The sequence below is a fragment of the Rhincodon typus genome, chromosome 30 (assembly GCF_021869965.1).
Source record: "Rhincodon typus isolate 14 chromosome 30, sRhiTyp1.1, whole genome shotgun sequence".
Taxonomy (NCBI): domain Eukaryota; kingdom Metazoa; phylum Chordata; class Chondrichthyes; order Orectolobiformes; family Rhincodontidae; genus Rhincodon; species Rhincodon typus.
The window spans coordinates 5,797,583-5,815,858 of NC_063361.1; the positions used below are offsets into that span (position 1 = coordinate 5,797,583).

At 39.2% G+C, this 18,276-nt stretch overlaps 1 protein-coding gene across 4 annotated transcripts in view; it reads right to left on the minus strand.

Moving 5' to 3' along the window:
* Positions 1 to 289: 289 nt before the first annotated feature.
* The window catches only part of tlk2 (tousled-like kinase 2), a 150,765-nt gene continuing 132,778 nt past the window's right edge, over positions 290 to 18,276 (minus strand). For 3 of the 4 annotated variants that reach the window (XM_048614581.1, XM_048614583.1, XM_048614582.1), the window contains 2 exons: positions 16,545 to 16,652; positions 312 to 6,130 (listed from right to left, as the gene is read on the minus strand). In XM_048614581.1, coding sequence (XP_048470538.1) covers positions 5,963 to 6,130; positions 16,545 to 16,652 — 276 coding nt within the window. In that variant the 3' untranslated portion in view covers positions 312 to 5,962. Of the gene's footprint in view, positions 6,131 to 16,544; positions 16,653 to 18,276 lie in introns of all 4 variants that reach the window. The other variant, XM_020516349.2, reaches the window with a different exon arrangement.

An 18,276-nucleotide genomic window follows, 5' to 3' on the forward strand; every position in this document is an offset into this window, starting at 1 on the left:
TATATCTGCTTCTCCCTGGAACAATCTTCGAATCAAATTTTTTTTTACAATAGTATTCTTTTTAAACAGCAAGTCAGATACTGCTTCCTTTCTTCTGCAGGGACCCAATCTGTTAAGAGAACGACCATCCATTACTAAGACTTTGGTCAAATCCAAATCTACGATGTAAGACAGTATCATTTCATCAGCTACTACACCCAGTTCCCAGTCACGGCAACAGGACTAGAGGTTTATGCAGAGCAGATAGCTTTGAACATCAGACAAGAGAAAAGAATTCAGGAATATTAAAAAAAAATGTTATAAGTTTCAATTTATTAGCAGATGAATAAAAGAAACAATTTCTACACTGCAGCAGCTATCAATGGACATCTAACGGTTTGGAATCCGCACAGTCAAAGCAATACAATTTATTGAAATATACACAGCAACCCTCATCCACAGACTGGGTCATTAACCAAGCATGTATTTCACAGTGACACATACTCACAGGGGCTCCATGGTACCTTCCTTTTGATTCAAAAGAAAATATCCGTACCGGTTTAAACTCACCCCTTCATTTTGTTTATCTTTTGTACATTAAAAGTAAAGCTGTAGTCTAGGAGAGGCTCATGTAGTTGAAATCAGAATCGTCATCATACCACTACAGTATACAGTTAAATAGAGGCATTTGTACAAATTTCATTTAAAAAAAAACAGAATAGTTGGAAAGAGGAACCACAGGGAGAAATAAACTGGTCTGAAAGCTTATCAAACCAGGAATTATTCACAGTGTTTAAACTAGCTGCAATGAAATAAACTGAAAGGAACACTCAAAAACCAAAGTTTCTGCACATGTGTAAGTGCTGAATGACATTCAGCCATAAGGGGACTGCAGAAGGATTTAGCTGTGGGTTGCACCTTTGGGGATCTGTGGGTAAATTGGGGTAGGAAAGGGAAAATAACATGAGGATGAAGAGGAGGAGGAGGAGAAGGAGTTACTCCAAGATTATTCGCCAGGCATGAATGAACTGGAGAACATAAAATTTCAAACCGAAAAGAAGTGATAGATGGAACAAACAAAACGTGGGTGTTTTCCATAAAGCAGTATGCATTTAAAAACTGGGATCCAAAAATTTGACACCAATTTGTTTTAATAAAATCAGAGTTACTTTAATCCTCATCTGAAAATAGTTTCCAGAAAATAAAATGATTATATATGATCCAACCCAATATAGTGGGGACTGACTAAACCCACTAAGAAAATCTTGTACTTTTTCAACCTTGTGTGATGGAACTTCTGCAGGGTATTACAATCAGTGTTAAATGGATTAACTTTCCAATCTGCTAAAAAGACTTATCAAGTTCTCATGAAATCCACCATAATAACCTATGAACTCTAAGAACATCTTTAACTCTGTTGGATATTTATTGGAACAGGAGCAAACAGAATGATTTGTCTGTAAGCACCAAGGTCTCCTCCCCGAAGAAAAGCAGCTCCAGTATTTAAAATATTTAAAATTATTAGAAAAAGGTACAAGAGTAACTTTTGTGAGGAATTAGTTGGCAACACATATTTGCACCACATCTTTTAACGGCTGATCAATAATGTGCAAAACATCACCTTCCATTAGCTGCACATGCCTAAATATTGAAAGGTGAAATGAATGTTAAATAGATGGGTGAGTTGGTGATGGGGAAAACAAAACAATCCAGATCTTTAAGTGAAAACAGGGTGACCCTAAGCAAACAGGTTTTCAGAACATGACTGTATTCTCACTCTCCTGGAGAAATAATAAAATCTGATCTCTCACACATAGACTGACCAACTGTGCAAAAGAGTTGTGTTGACCCACTGAAAAGGGATGTGCACAAACCTTATTTTTAGACATTTTCCAGGGATCCATTTCTGCTGTTCATACCATCTATCTGATGTGATGGATTAACATTTTCTGGGCCAAAAACATAATTTAATCTTGCTCTGCTGATATTAAGATTTATTCCGAGACAATGTTCTTGTTTTGATTGTAGATTTCTATTTCTGGGAGAATGTTTGCTTCAGAATGATAATGCCTGCTGCTCACAGTGACAACTAGATTAATGATTATGTGAACAAGTTCTCCAAGTAGATTATGACCAGAGAATGCAAAGTTTCCAGTTTGTGTTCGGCTTTGGACAAAAGTCAGTCTACCTCAATTTTACTATGATCTTCCTTCCTTCCACAATCCACCATCATTTCAGACTCAAGAGAAACAAAAGTACGATCCCAGAAATTTGGGAGCAATACTAAGAGCTACAGTCAAAATTACTTCTTCTTAGAAAGGCTTTGTTATCAAGAATACAAGCACCAATCCTAAATAACTAGGCAGAAGTGCCTTTGAAAGTTGCACCCTCTGGTTGCAAGTCACCAGGAACTAGACTATGTACCTCTATCTGAGCCGCTCCCCCTAGGATGTCTGCATAGGACCTATAATTTCAGATAATGATTTTCTAAGAAAACGAAACACGACTTATTTCACAAGCCAACCAAATGTGATTACCACAGACTGCCAAACTGCATTTTACTGGAGATGAATTGTGCAATATTTTGCCTTAGTCCTTTAATAAAATCAATATAAAAGTTGAACCTAATTTAAAAAAAAACAGAAAAGACATTTGACTAGTCCAGTGTTGTTAGTCCTTAATGATGTTTTAGAGGACAGCTAGAGAATGCAGCCTGGCTATTGTATATTAGTAGCAGTGTGGATGATTCTACCTCAATTAGAGACTTATTAAAAATGTTCTGCACAGACAGTGCCACTAAATCTAGACCAACATTAGTGTTAATGATCAACCAGACTGGTTTGCTGTTTTACTTTATTCCTGCACCCTCTAAACGTGGACATGAACATTTACTTTGCATGCAGAACCAATGTAACTTCTGAACAAAACCAGATGGCAATAACCATATATCCTCAAAGTTCCCTTACCTTCAATAACAATGGCATAACGATTCTGTAGCTGTCTACAAACTCGGAAACTTCAGTTTAATTTGAGGGAGGAACAAATCTAATTTATTTAAGCAAATTAATAACTTATTGTCTTAAGTAGTCACTTTTTCCATATTTCAATAAGGAAGAGCTTCTGTAGATGCCACTCCAGGCAATGCCTTAATCTTGAGAGGATCCAAGTCAGATATGGGAGCTTAAGACTTCAATAGAAAGCTTCAATACAGTCAATTATGCGGACCTTCACTTTTTGGAACCAAATGCCATCAAGCCAGGCCACTGCAACATTTAGCAACAATTCCAAAGTTAAATAATTTGTAACCTTGAGATTCTGCCTAGCTTTTGTTGACTAACATTGACTAGCAGGATTTGTAGCAAAATCCCTTCAAGCAGGTTACAAGTTACTGGGTAAACTTGCACGAAGTTTTGTGAAATTACAATTCCCTTGTACCCAACCCAAGTAGTACATTCCACAATAAGCAATTTCACCATCTAATTTTCTCAATGCTCCATCAGAATTCACCACACAAAGCTGCACTCTAGTTTTGTAGTGTAGCAATATCCTTGTCTGAACAGGCTTGGATTTGAATTCTATGCGAAACCAGAGGGAAAGTTAATTCGTCACACATTATCTTACCACTGTGAAAAGTTAAGATCAAAATACTCAATGTGAAAATAAAGACGTATTTGCTCCCTATTAATAAAAGGAGGATCCTTAAACATTCTCTGGTTTGGAATGAGGGTTAATAGATTGATTCCAGGTAACAAAGGTGTACTGTGTGCAAGGACATTGGCTGAAACTTACATATCTCATTAGGGGCTAGTCTGTGACCTCAAGAAACTTGCTGATAAAAATTCTGGAGGTGGATAAGCAACAGTGATGCAGTGAGACCCACTGAGAAAGGTCATACTCATTCAAAGTAGGAACAGGATAATGTTACAGACGGAAAATGAAAGATAAAGGAATCAAATGGGAAGGCAGAGTGAGGGAGAAAACTGATGCGATTAAGAGCGCAGCACCCTCCCTCTCAAATCTAAGCAAATCCACTTTGGACGCCAGTGCACCATTTGTTACTGTTGTCCAAGATTTCTGGTGTACTGCACCTAGTCAGAATTTAGGAACAAGACTATTCTCCCCAGAAAAGGATGAGCATCATCAATGTTCAGATGAAGTTAACCTTGACTGAGAAATCAATAGTGGCTCTCAATATAAAGGAAAAACAATATGCATATAGTGTATTTTGCAAATATGGAGTCTTCATTCTACTTCAGTGAAAACAAACATGATAATTTCATTCAAGGCTGCTCAAATGGATTAACTAACCAAACAAACAAAACAAAACTGGGGCAGTACAGGCATGATGGGTTAAGTGGTCTCATTCTGTTCTGCAAGACTCTGATATTAGGCTGAGTTGAAATTGTCTCATTTAACCGAAATTTTACTCCATTACAATAAGAAATTTACTCCTTAAAAAAAACTCCACACTTTTTGTTGCTACTTTTCCCTCAAACTCAAGGTAAAAAGGAATGTTTGGTATTATATTTGAGAAAGTGTTCAAGAACTGTATTCTGCTTATCCAGAAATTCAAGTATCTCCTAAGGGTGGGGTGCTTTTCATACATCTGACCGACGGCGGCCAAACCCTGTCCCAAGGTAGGTTTGTCTGTGATCAGTATTTAGGGTGTTAACTGGTTGTTTGGTTACACAACAATGCATGGTCCCTGCACTTGTGGAAAGGGACGTGAGATCACCAAATGGTAGCAATATTTTACTCATCTGAGCTAGACCGCAAACCATCATAGTTCATTTCTCTGAACTTGAACTATTAGTGTATGAAGACAACATCCCACCCTGAAAGATTTATTCCTGAAAAGTGAAAATAAAACAAGTTACGTGGAAATCAGACACTGCAATTTGCCAGATGAATATCTTTAGTTATTTAACTCAAAATTTAAAAAAATTAGATGGAAACCCACAGTGGATCACAAATATTATTACACTCATAGAAATGCCAACTGAATTGAGAATACACCTTCAGAAAGCAGGAGCCTGCCAAAGCAGAAGTGAATTGCCAGGTTTGGGGAACAGAAGCAAGAGAGATAAATCGAAAAAAAATCAATGACGAGAAAGCAAAAAAACAGACAAAAAGAGGCTAAAAGAGATGTCTGTGTCAATTCAAGGTACTTTTCCTGTTGCAGGTTCCTCAAAGCCTTAGTGTTGTCTGTGTCTCAATCTACATCCACTTGAGCAGAAAGTGAGCAACATATTAAGGTACCGCAGGAACAGTGCAAGAAAAAGCAACAGAGAAACAGTCAGAAAGTAAATGGAGCATGGGGTGGTGGCGTGGGAAGGATGAGGAACAGAAAAAGTCCAATTTTTTTTATATAAGAAAGATTAGCAGGACGGTGTGTGTATCTGACTCAAAAATAGCCTCCAGCACCGACAGGCAACTCCAAACTTTGGAACAATCAAGTCCCCATATTTGTGCTCAATGTGGAACAGATGTCACCAATTCATTTTGCAGGTTGGCAGGGAAGAGTGCGCACACGGATTTGTGTGTGTGCGCGCGTGTGCGCACCCATGTGTGCGTTTGGGATGGGGGGGGGGGGGGGGGGGGGTGCAGGTAGAAGATATCTTAGAAGCATTTAAAAACAAACACCCATCTTGTTTACTCTCTTCCAGCACACAGCCACTTTCAGTTCATGGCTGTGTCTGAGCAACAGCCAAGGGACATGGGAGAAAGATGCAGATTCTGATCATTGTCCTTTTCATTAGCAGCCATCAGTCATGGTCCATGATTCACAGCCTCTGCCATCGCCTCCTTACTTCCAGCTTGGAGCATCGCAGTCTCTGTCCATCTCGCTTTAGAGAATCTGTGAGGACGTTCTTCCCCACGCTGGACAGACACAGAGAAAACACCTGGTACAAATCAGGATATTACCAGTACAGATTCTGTACTCCTTTTGTGTATGTACCCTCTTAGTGGATCGTCTACGTGCTCAGTTTGAACTGTTGTTATTAGATGATCCAGAGGTTGATGCAACCACACCTGGGCTGGTGCTGGATACTGATTTTCTAATATGAGGCATCAAGTACGGGTCACTGGCAAGTTGCTGAACATCTATTCGGTCCTCTTTACGATATGCCAGACAGCGACGAATAAAGGCCTGCAACAGGACGAGAGAAAGAAAAATTCTCATTAAAGTTGGAATTCCCAAAACCTGACAAGTATCAGACTATTTTGGTATTGATAAGGAAGCAAGTTAGAATAACTTAAGACGTAAATGTTTTAATCTGGGGGAGTTAATTACTACAATCAAGTAGGGAACTGAAAGGTAGGTTTTGCTTAGACATTACATGAACAGTCATGTGAGATTTTATCTGGAAACCATTTGGAACGGTTTCAAACGAATAGGAAAATGTACCCAGGATGTTACAGCGCAGAGCAAGACCATTCATTTTGGATTTTCTTGTCATCTACACATTTAATAGCTCCTCTCTGTCATCATTAACAGTCTTTTCTTGAAAAAAATCCATGCATCAATTAAAACAGTGAATTTCAAAATTTCTGCTCAGCATTCCCTGCCCTGACAACTGTTGGGCTCTACTTACCACGACCATCAGTGAAAATCATTTTCCCTGATTTAATAAAAACCCTAACCATTTTGACCATCGTGATAAAATCCTTTAGTTGTATCCCTTTCTTTGTACTGAGCAAGCCAGCAATCTATGACAGGTAACATTTATGGAGAAGACAATTCCAGGAAATGCTAAGTAGCAATTCTGTTCAGCAATAGAGAAGAAATCTATTCTAAATATCTTAATGCGTCATTCAGGATAGTTTAGAAGTGACTGAAGAAGAGTTCAAAGGTTACAGGAAGTTAGAGTGGACATGACAGAGCACCAGAAGCAGAACTCCCTATTAGGAGTGTTGCAAATCACTGTACTACAAAGAACACATCTGAACTACAAAGAACACATCTGAACTACAAAGAACACATCTGAACTACAAAGATTCTGTGAAGGGGACTCAGCTGACTGAAAGAAGAACCAGAGAAAACAGAGGCAAGTGAAGCGTGTACCTTCTCAGCCCAATGACGTGCCGTGCAGCAAATGTGACAGATGCTTCTATGTCAGAATGGGGTTCCTTAACCACATAGATGGGTGCCTAACAAATAGCTGATCACCACGGCCTTACAAAACTGAAGGCTGTTCATAACTACTCCATTATTAGCTCCGAAGGCAAGTTAACAGTTGATGAGATGTCATTCAGTTCAGTTTCTTAGAATGTTATATTTCATAACAGAAAAAAAAAAGGCAGACATTATCAAATGTGGCAAAACTGTACAAAGTGACTCAGTTTGTACAGGGCTATAAAATGACTTCATGCTCCTCCAGCTTACTTGGAGCAATTTACTTAACAGAGAATAAATATATCTTCTGGAGAATTGATATTACTTCTCTCTTTGTGGCCTTCGCCTCCACATTTACTTCTGGTATCTACAGATCTCTAAAATGTCTTGCTTCACAGAAATTAAGCACCACAAGCTGCAGGAAACACCAAAAATTAATGGTAAATGGATCCATATTCTGCAAAACAAGTATCCATCCATGATATGAGGCTGTAGACTTGCTCACCTCATCCACAACCCAAGTGACAAATCTTAAAAACTTCATCAATGATATATTTAAATCATCTTTTATCGGCTTATGGATGGCCAAACTGTCCATAGAAACTGCTCCCTTCTGGGAAAGTGTTCACTCACGAGTCACTTGAATGGCTACAGAATCCTGAACTATGACTTCTACAACTTACCTTTATGACTGCTGCTACATCTGCTGTGCCTGGTCATTTCTATCTGGACTAATCCTGGACTACTCTTGAAAATATTTATAAATCCCTAGTCATGCTCAGACCAGCACAAAATATGTCTCTCTCAGGCTACTAAAGATTAATAGGAGTCAACTGTCCCGCCTAGCTGACAAGCAAAAAAATGCTTTAAGTCTGCATTATGCAAATTTACCTATAAACCTGTTCATTTCCTGGTTAATCCCAGCAAGCTAAAGACGGCATTACATATACATTTGGCTGCACATCATTTTGTAAAGGGTTTACCAAAAATTTTATTGCCAAGCACCTAATGGCCTGAATTGACTGATGTCCTTGGTTCCACTGACCCAGAATGCTGAGGCTATTAACATCAACAAAACCTGCGAACAAGTGATAAATACGGGAAACAAATTACACTGCCAAAATTTTTAAATATTAGATGTGGCATTAGGATTGCTTGGCAAGTACATTAGATCATACAAGATTCATTTACTTGTACTATACAAATCTCAGCAAGCTTGTGCCAAAACAGAGCCAGAGTAATCATTGTGAAAGCAATCACTGAAACTGAGTTGGAAGTGTAAATTTCTGAAGATTATTTAACTTTCCAATAGACACCATAATCACACAAGCATGAATTTGGAGATAAATTTGCCAGTGTGTACATCCTCAATGAAAGTTAGCACAACACATCACTGAAGACACATTACTCTGCACTTCTAATCATCACATTAAAGCAAGGATGTGATTGCAGCCACTCCCACGCAGAGGAGGTTTACCAGGATGCTGCGTGGGCTGGTGGGTCTGAGCTATGAGGAACGATGGATAGACTAGGGTTGTCTTCCCTAGGGTTGAAAGGTGACCCGATACAGGCATACAAGATTAGGAGGGTTATAGGTAGCTTGGATATGAAGGCATTTTCTCCATTAGTAAGTGGGTCAATATCCAGGGGACATAGATTTAAGGAGAGGGGCAGACAACAAAAAGGAAAGTTGAGAATTCTTTCACCCAGAAGGTGGTGAGAGTCTGGACCTCACTGCCCGAAAAAAAGAGTGGTTGCGTCAGAAACACTAACATTTAAGTAGCACTTGATTCACTTGTGTTTCCACAGCTTTCAAAGGCTTATGAGACAAGAGCCAAAAATTGGAATTAGTGAAGTCAGATCTTTGCTGACTGGCATGCTTACAATGGGCTGAATGGCCTCCTTCTGTGATGTAAACACAGGTTAATGAGGAAAGGCTGGCATCTGCATCAATCTTCTGATGGAGGTGCAGAGTGGATAATCCATCTGTCTTCTCGTGAAGGTTACAGTATCACAAATGTCAATCTTTAAACAATTTGATTCACTCCATTTGTATCAAGAAAAGACAGAGGAAGTGGATATTCCAAAGACTTTGGGCCTTGACCATGGTGCTGAAGACTAAGAACAGGACAAATCCAATCCAGCCAATTATCGCTCCAGCAGTCTACTCTTAATCATCAAGAAAGTGATGATGTTGATTGCTATCGAGCAGTAGTCACTCAGCAACAACCTGCTCACGTTTCACAGTTTGGGTCTACAAAGGCCATTTAGCTTATTTTGGGCTTGTAACAGTCTTGGTGCAGACAAAAAGTTGAATTTAACAAGCAGGGCAAGACTGAAGGCAGCATCTAACAAAGAAACTGGTGGGAAAGTTCTCTACTGTTTGTAGTCATACCAAACACAAAAGGAATTTGGTAGAACAGTAGTTGCTGGAGTTCAATCATCTCAGCCCCGGGAGATCATGCACAAATTTCTCAAGGTAGTGTCTGCAGCCCAACCGTCTTCAGGTGCTTCATCAATGAATTTCCTTCCCACATAAAATCAGAGTGAAAATGCTTGCTGACGACTGCAAAATAATTCAGTACCATTCATAACTCTTTGGGTACTGATGTAGTCTGCGACCATACGTAACAAAACCTGAACAACATTCAGGTTTATGCTGAGTGAGGAAAACGGAGGAAAATACTGCCAGAAATAATGGGGCATTTAGAGACTGGCGCAAATAAAGAACTAGGAGGTTTGACTATTCATTTAAAAATTAGTTTAAATCACTAGAAAAATTAATGGGATTTAAAATGGATAAATCTCCTGGATTGGATGATCTGCATTCCTAGTATTGAAAGAGGTGGCTATAAAGGTAGTAGATGCATTGGTGATCATCTTTCAAAATTCAATACACTCTGGAGTGCTTTCTGCAGATTGGAAAGTGATAAATGTAAGCCCACTATTTAAGAAAGGAAGAAGAGAGAAAACAGAGCACTATAAATTTGTAACCCTAGTATCAGGCATAAGGAAAATCTTTGAAGCTATAATGTAGGATGCGATAACAGAATACTCAAAGTAATGACATGATTGTACGAAGTCAACATGGATTTATTAAAGAGAAATCCTGTTTGAAAAACCTTTTATGGTTTTTCAGAATATAACTAGCAGAATAAATGAGGGAAAACTAGTGGATGTAGCATATTTAGATTTTCTGAAAGCTTTTCAAAAAGGTCCTTCACAAAACAAGACTATATGGGAAATTATGCTGCTGCGGATTGAGAAGTGGTTAATGGATAGAAAACAGTAGGTATAATTGGGCCTTTGTCAGAGGCAGACTGTGACTAGTAGGGTACCACAAGAATTAGTGCCTGGATCTCAGATATATGCAATCTATATCATGATTCTCATGTGGGGATTAAATGTAATAAATCTAAGTTTGTAGATGACTCAAGACTAGGTGAAAGTGAGTTATGAGCAAGATGCAAAGACACTTCAGGAGGATTTGGAGAAACTAAGTGGGAAAAAAAATTAGCAGATTGAATAGAATGCGGAGATTGAAACATTATCTGCTTTAGTTAAATAAACAGAAATACAAAGTATTTCTTATATGGTGAGATAGTGGGAAAGGCTGAACATTGAAGGAACATTGGAGGCCTTATTCATGAAAGTTAACATACAGATGCAGCAAACATTTAAGGTGGCAAATGGCACATTAAGATTTGAGTACACAGAGCATTGGTGTAATGAAACCTAGAATACAGTGCAGAGTTTTGAATTCCTTTCTATATAAAGTTATACATACAGAGTGTGAGAGAGAATAAGAAAACAATGAAGATGTACCAAACTAATTTCTGGGATGGACGGATTGTCCTAAGAAAAAAGATCAAACTGTCTAGGCCCTTATTCTCCTAAGTTAGATGATGTTTCAAAATATATTTGATAGATGATCGTACAGTTGTGGTTAGGAAATTGTCCAATCAACTTCTGACTTCACTGTATGTGTCAGATACTTTGGGTGCCTTTACAAAGGGGTTCAATTAATAGGTGTGTCTCAGGGGACTATGAGGGCCAGTTCTTTTCCTAATTCTCACTAATAGCACTCTCTTTTCTTCTGGTGTCAAGTACTCAAAACGTGTCGATGATATGACATTTGGAGTCAAGGCTCAGAAAACTATCAATGATCTCAATGAATGGTGGAACGAAAACAATGTGCAGCTGAATGCCAATAAATTTACATCATACAAGCAGACTTTAGTAGATAAAACACGTGCCCCGTGACATAAGTTGAGGTGAATGCCTCGAAACTTTGGAGTTTACAATCAAGGCAACAAAATGGGACAGCCAAGTTGCCAGTTTGCCCAGACAAAAACAAGTGGATATTTATTCCCAGATCCCTTGATCGAGTTAATAATTTGTAATAAGTTTCTTGACTACTTAGTCTGTAAATGAATTTTTGATGCAAATCAGAGTACAGTTCAGTCTTTGGGCTGTGAACATGTTTCTTGAATAAAATACTATCGTAATTACTGTAATTAGCAGTGTGTCATGAAGGCTTCCTTTCCAATTTTTTTGTGGACTCGAGTTTGAATGTTACTGATTTCGTGAAATTAAAAAAAAAGTCAACAAAAGGGCACTGGAACTTCGTTTTAACAAGAAGTCTCATTTCTTGTGGTAATTGCTGGTTTACTGGATACTGTCTGTCTGGGTTTATGGACAATCAGGTTCCAGTTTTTGATTTGGTTGTAATTTGGGGTAACTGGCCAGAGACCTGTTGAAAGAAAGAAGCTTCCGAATTCAGTTCTCTTGATTCTGGAAACTGCCTCTTGTTGTGGGTCCAGTGGGTACCTGGAGCCCTGCTCCAGCTGCTCTCTTACTAGAGGCCTCTGAAAGAATTTGTCGATATTTCTTGAATGATTGCTTCACTGGAGATCTCTGTAGACAACAGTGTGTGTTCAGCAAAATCTGCCTTAGTCCACCAGCTGCTTCACTTATTAAAGAAACCTGGATGATGGGTCTTTGTATTTGAAGTCTTATATAGAGTGAAGGTCTGACTAGCCTTATTGAAAACTGGTTAAAACAATTACATTTACGTGTCACCTGGGAATAATGGGACTAGAGAGAGACAGTACTCTCCTCCCACCTTGGTCATAATATTCTCCATTTAAACAGGGGCAGCTCCAGCAACACAAAATAAAACAGCCCATTGATCTGCACCTCTCATACCACCCTAAATATTTATCCCATCCACGATCAGTGCTCAGTGGTAGTACCATTGATAAGATGCACTGCAGAAGCTCATCAAAGCTCCTTCCACCCATCACCTCGGTGGTCAGGGGCAGCAGTTACATGGCAAGTTCCCCACCAAGTCAGAGTTATACTTCCTTTCCTTTACAACAGCACCTTAGGCGTAATTACATCACAGGGATTGGAGCAATCAGGCACAGGCAATAATGCTGGCTTAGCTAGTGACACCCATATCTCAAGAACAAATTTTAAAAAACCATATCAGAACAATACCGGAAAGATTGATAGGTCTGCCATGGGAACTGACTATAATGGGGTGAATGAAGAATGTGAATACTACAAGGATGGGTGGAATATTACCACCCAAAGATTGCATTATCCTTGCAAACAGCATTTCCATTGCAGTAAGATTTCAGTCTGGATGAGTCCGTGGACTTATGTTCCTCCACTATTGAGGGAAGAGAATCATTAGATCGACTGAGACTACCTTTAACAAAACCAACCATTTATCCAACGGATCCCCTTCACACAGCTTCAATAAATAGAAGAACATTTTCCTCAAATGCTATTTCTGCAGCACACCAGGCTGAAATGAGAGCAACTTGGAGAAATCCTTCACACAAGTGACCCAGCCTGTTTAATATTACAGCTTGGCCATTTTGATTCCTTGAATAAAAAGCTGCACAATTGCTAAATTCAGATCGTTATATTCTGGACGAAGCACCTTCCATAATACTCCCCGCTAAACATCAAAAATGCAAATATCCTGACTGCATCATAGAATAGAATAGAATAGAATAGGACAGTATGGAACAGGCTCTTCAGCCAACTGGAGTCTGTGCCAAAGTTATGTTAAATTTACAGCAGTCCCACTTTTCACCACTTGGCCCATAACATTGAATGTTATGACATTTCAAGTGTTCATCCAAAATTGCCAGAGCTGTTGAGTGCAGTCAAGAGTGAACCACGCTGCTGTGGATCTGCAGTTATATATGGACCAGACCATGCAAGATTGGCAGATCTTCTTCCCTAAAAGACATTAGGAAACTAGATTGGCTTTTACAATAAAATCAGCAGTGGTTACATGATCACCATTTGTATTGAGTTCAAGTTTCACTATGTGCCATGATGGGATTCAAATCCATGTTGCCAGAGCGGTGGCGTGGGATTCTCGGTTACTATTCTAGTGACATTACCATCGTATATTCCACATTTTGTTGTGTCACATGCTATTGGGTCTATCCTCCATTGAGTGAGGCAGCTATTGCTCGTAACATTGAAAATAAAATGCAACTGGAAGGTTATAAACTAAATCATTAACTGTTTCTTTTTCCACAGACACTGTCTGATGTGAGAAGTATTGTCAAAATTTTCCAGTTTTATTTCACCATTTCATCAGAAGTTCTCTACTGGTCAAAATTCAGGAACAACTTGGGTCCAGGTACTCGAGAGAATTCAGTTACAGTAGGTCCAGAGTGTCTTGCATTTAATCCACAAATAATGACATTTCAGTGTGAGGCAAGACACAGACGAGTAAGACAGACAGTGAGTGTCCTCTTGACTGATCCACAATTAGTCTGCTTCCATTCACCCAGAGCAGTCTGAGCCAGTCATGCACACAGGACTGGTATAGGAATACTTTTCGCTCAATTCACAAGGAACCTGGGAATCACTGAAGAACTGTGGAAATTAACACGTACATAAGGAAGTGCTGCAACAGAAAAATGTGGTTTGTGTGCTGACATAATGTGACTAGAAAAAACAATTTCACTGTTGGCTATTTCACTATCTCCAGCAACACAGACTTTTTTATGGGTCAGGAAATATATCCAAAAGAATAGCTGAGTCATACTGACCAGGAGGATCCAGACAACCAACTGAAAACTACAAAGACCAAAGAGGTCTCTTTGACTGTGAGGAAACTGACCAACATCTCTTACGTACCACATGCATAGTTATTCAGCGTTCCCTGCTGGAACTGATCATGCCTGGATGACAGGTAAGGAAACAAACTTGCTGTGATGTGATGCACCCAAAATTCACAGTTGAGTCAGAAAAATGCCACGCCAAGATATTTTCCATTCCTTCTGGGGATATAAACACTACTGACCAAGTTGCTATTAAAGAAATTATGTGGGCCATCATGAATGTCTGCAACCAGTGTGATGAAGATACTCCCACAATACTGTTAGTTAAAGTTTCCAGGATATTGAAAAAACTGTAATTCAAACAAATTCTGAAAATGCCGTTTTTGATGTGAGATCTTTGGCCTGAAAAAGATTAGTTTGCAATCTCATTACAAATGCTGCCTGATCTGTTTCTAATACTTGTTTCTGTTTTCAGCATTTACAGTATTTTGTTTTTCAATGAAGAAATTGCATCAATTAAGGTAAATAGATTATCTACAGTTTCAATGTTCTCCCAAACTGAAGTGCCCTTGGTAGCAAACAACTACAAGATTTAGTTTTACTGTTCTTAACAGCATGACAATAAGAGTTGTGTTACATAAGAGCAAAAAGCAAAAAGTTACATAAAAGCAAAAAGTTACCATGTTGAAATTATTTAGTTCTGTGAAGAATCTTTTATCCTCCCACCAGATACTTTCCCTTTTCTTTGTTCCTTCTTCACTTTCTTTTAATTAATTCACAGGATGAGGGCACCACTAGCCGGGCCAGCATTTATTACTCATCCCTAACTGTGCAGAGGGCAATTAAGAGTTTACCGCTGTGGGTCTGGAGTCACATGCAGGCCAGACCAGATAAGGATGGCAGTTTCCTCCCCAAAAGGACATTAGTGAACCAGATGGGTTTTTCCTGACAATCAGCAACAGATTCATGATCATCATTAGGCTCTTAATTCCAGATTTTGTTTTTTTTAAATTGAATCTACCACGGCAGGATTCAATCCAGGTACCTAAAATGTTACCTGGGTCTCTGGATTAACAATCCAGTGATAATACCATTAGGCCATCACCTACCCTGAGGAAACACTTCGAGTCTCAATCAATGCTACTTTATAACGAGCCAATAAGTGGTATATAATAGGTACACACCAATGATTTTCTCCCCAGGAATATCTTGGGAATTCAAATAAATAATGAAGGAAACACCTGTTTCCCACCACTAGGCATCATGATCAGGGCTGAGATACTTTGAGTAAGTGAAGCAAAACTGCGTGTTAGAACTGTCTAAACAGATTATTACACTGTGACCTAGCCATAACTGGGTGCATATTGAGACTGCATTATAGGTAGGATTGTATGATGACAAAGTCCTTTTAGAAGGTCTATGAAAAGACATTTCTTGCTTAATTACAGAGAAATGAATTAATACAAGGAAATTGATCTGTTTTGGTTACATTCTGCATTTGAGTTCCTATGCTCCAATCTTTAGAAATTAGATTGGTTTAAAGCTATAACAATGGTGAAAAATAATTTATTCCAAATTATTGGAAACAAAGCTTGTGATCAACTCAACTATTTAAGTATGTCAAAAATAGACAGATGGAGATGCATTCATGTTTTGACAATTTAAAATAGAAAACTATAAGCTTGATGGATTTTTATCTACATTTTAGCCCACTTACCCACTCCCTCCCCCAATGTGGGTAGACCAGATAACAATCGGAGCATAGATTCAAACAGATATCTAACATTTGTTCTGTATATATAATAAAAGAAAATATCTTACTTAAGTTTACATTCCTTATGATTCAGTATTCTTTCCAAAATAAACTTTTATTCATTGACCCTCAACCACAAGTGTGTAAGAATTTCTGATTATTTCCATGCAAACTTCTGTTTTGGAAATTAAATTCTTGAGAACTGGAGTGTGTGTACACTGTGCAACTTAGAATGATATTAAATAAAGTTATAAAACATAGAAGTTAGATTTTTAAGTGCATATGTTAATCTTGTCAGGAAAGCTTAAACTGTGCTGCAGTGCAAAACCTTATGCAGTGGATACAATATAAAAAACCAAACAGAATAACACTACAGTAGAATGAAACAGATTCTTTAATGCATGCTTTAACGATTGTGGAGCACCAAGATGGTCTAATTTTGCCTTTGCACTGTTGGTCAAAGTACCTCAAGAGCTCTGTGCTATCATGAGGTCCAAATGGATTTGGTGACCATAATAAATAGCAAGGTCAGGTAGCTGCATACTAACAAGATTCCACTTTTCTTGCAGCTATCATGCATTTCAAGCGACAAACTTACCTTTGCTTCTGCACTGTTCACTGGCTTCTGAGGGAATTGCACCTCTGTAGCTTTCAGAATTGTGTTTTCCTGAAGGATGTCCTGTTGAGACTGGTTATGACCAAATGGCTAAGGAATAGAAAGCAAATGTTCAAACATATCAGAGCTTAGAAAACAAAGCAGCAAGCAGTCATTAGTGAACTGGAAGGTTCAAAGAAAAATAATTTTCAAAGTACTCCCTGCCTGAACTTTTCTTTGATACATTTTGAAAAAGAAACTTCAAGAATCAACATATATATCACTAGCTGTCAAAAGCTGTCTAAGCTTGCTAAAGTTCAGACATTACTATTGAGGTGGACCAGATTCAAGCAGTTCTAGATGGTCCCTGGTGTCAACCAGAATCTATTCCGAATAATTAAGATTAATACATTTCTATCACTTTTTCTTTACAGATAACCATTCATAGTTGCCAGGAAGAGGCTAATAGGGTGCTGAAAGCATTCACTTTTCAAACCTTTTTAAATTTTGCAAAGTACTGGCACCTTCCCTGAAGATCCTGTGGGGCTGACTTCTCACCTAATCTGACACAATGGAGTGGTCCCCACACCACTGGTTTCAAATGAAGATAAAGCTTCACAAGAGAAAGGGATCAGCAGCAAACTATTCCTCAAGGATCAGATATTACCCCTCCAAAATGATCCTAGAAATTTAGAGGAGATGTAAAGAAAATTCTTTTCACCCAGAGGCTGGTGGGAATTTTCAGGAGGTGCAAGCCCAATGGGCTGAAGGTGCCTCTTCTCTACTGTATGATTCCATGATTCTACACCTTAAATCTTGATCCCTCCATCAAGGATGGAAGTTTCTTCCTGTCTACCCTATCTGCACCCCTTAATTTTATACACCTTATTCACATCTCCTCTCAGTCTTCTCTGTTCTCAGGAAAACACAACAACAGTCTGTCCAATCTCCCACATAACTGAAACTCTCCAGCCCAGGCAACATCCTGGTAAATCTCCTCTGCCCCTCTCCAGTGCTATCATATTCCTTCATACAATGTGGATTGCAGAACTGCACACAATACTCTCACTGTATCCCAACCAATGTTTTATCGAGTTCTAGTACAACCTTCCTGCTCTTAAACCCTATTTCTCAGCCAATAAAGGCAAGTATACCACAAGCCTTCTAAATCACCTTATCACCTGCCCTGCTACACTAAGAGACTGGTGCACATTCATACCAAGGTACCTTTGATCCTCAGTGCTTTGGAGGGTCCTACCATTGAACGCCTTGTTTCTCCTGCACAACTGCATCATCTCACAATTATCCAGATTGAATCCCAGTTCAACTGACCAGCCTAAAGGCCCTCCGCTTCTTCCTGTCCCACAGGCCCGACCAGTCCCCCTCCACTGACACCCTCATCTGCTTAGCCGAACTCATCCTCAGCCTCAACAACTTCTCTTTCAATTCCTCCCACTTCCGACAGACAAAGGTGGTGGCCACGGGTACCCGAATGGGCCCAAGCTATGCCTGCCTCTTTGTAGGTTACGTGGAACAATCCCTCTTCCGCACCTACGCTGGCCCTAAACCCCACCTCTTCCTCCGTTACATTGATGACTGTATCCGTGCCGCCTCGTGCTCCCACGAACAGCTCGAACAGTTCATCCACTTCACCAACACCTTCCACCCCAACCTTAAGTTCACCTGGACCATCTCTAATACCTCTCTCTCCTTCCTGGACCTCTCTGTCTCCATC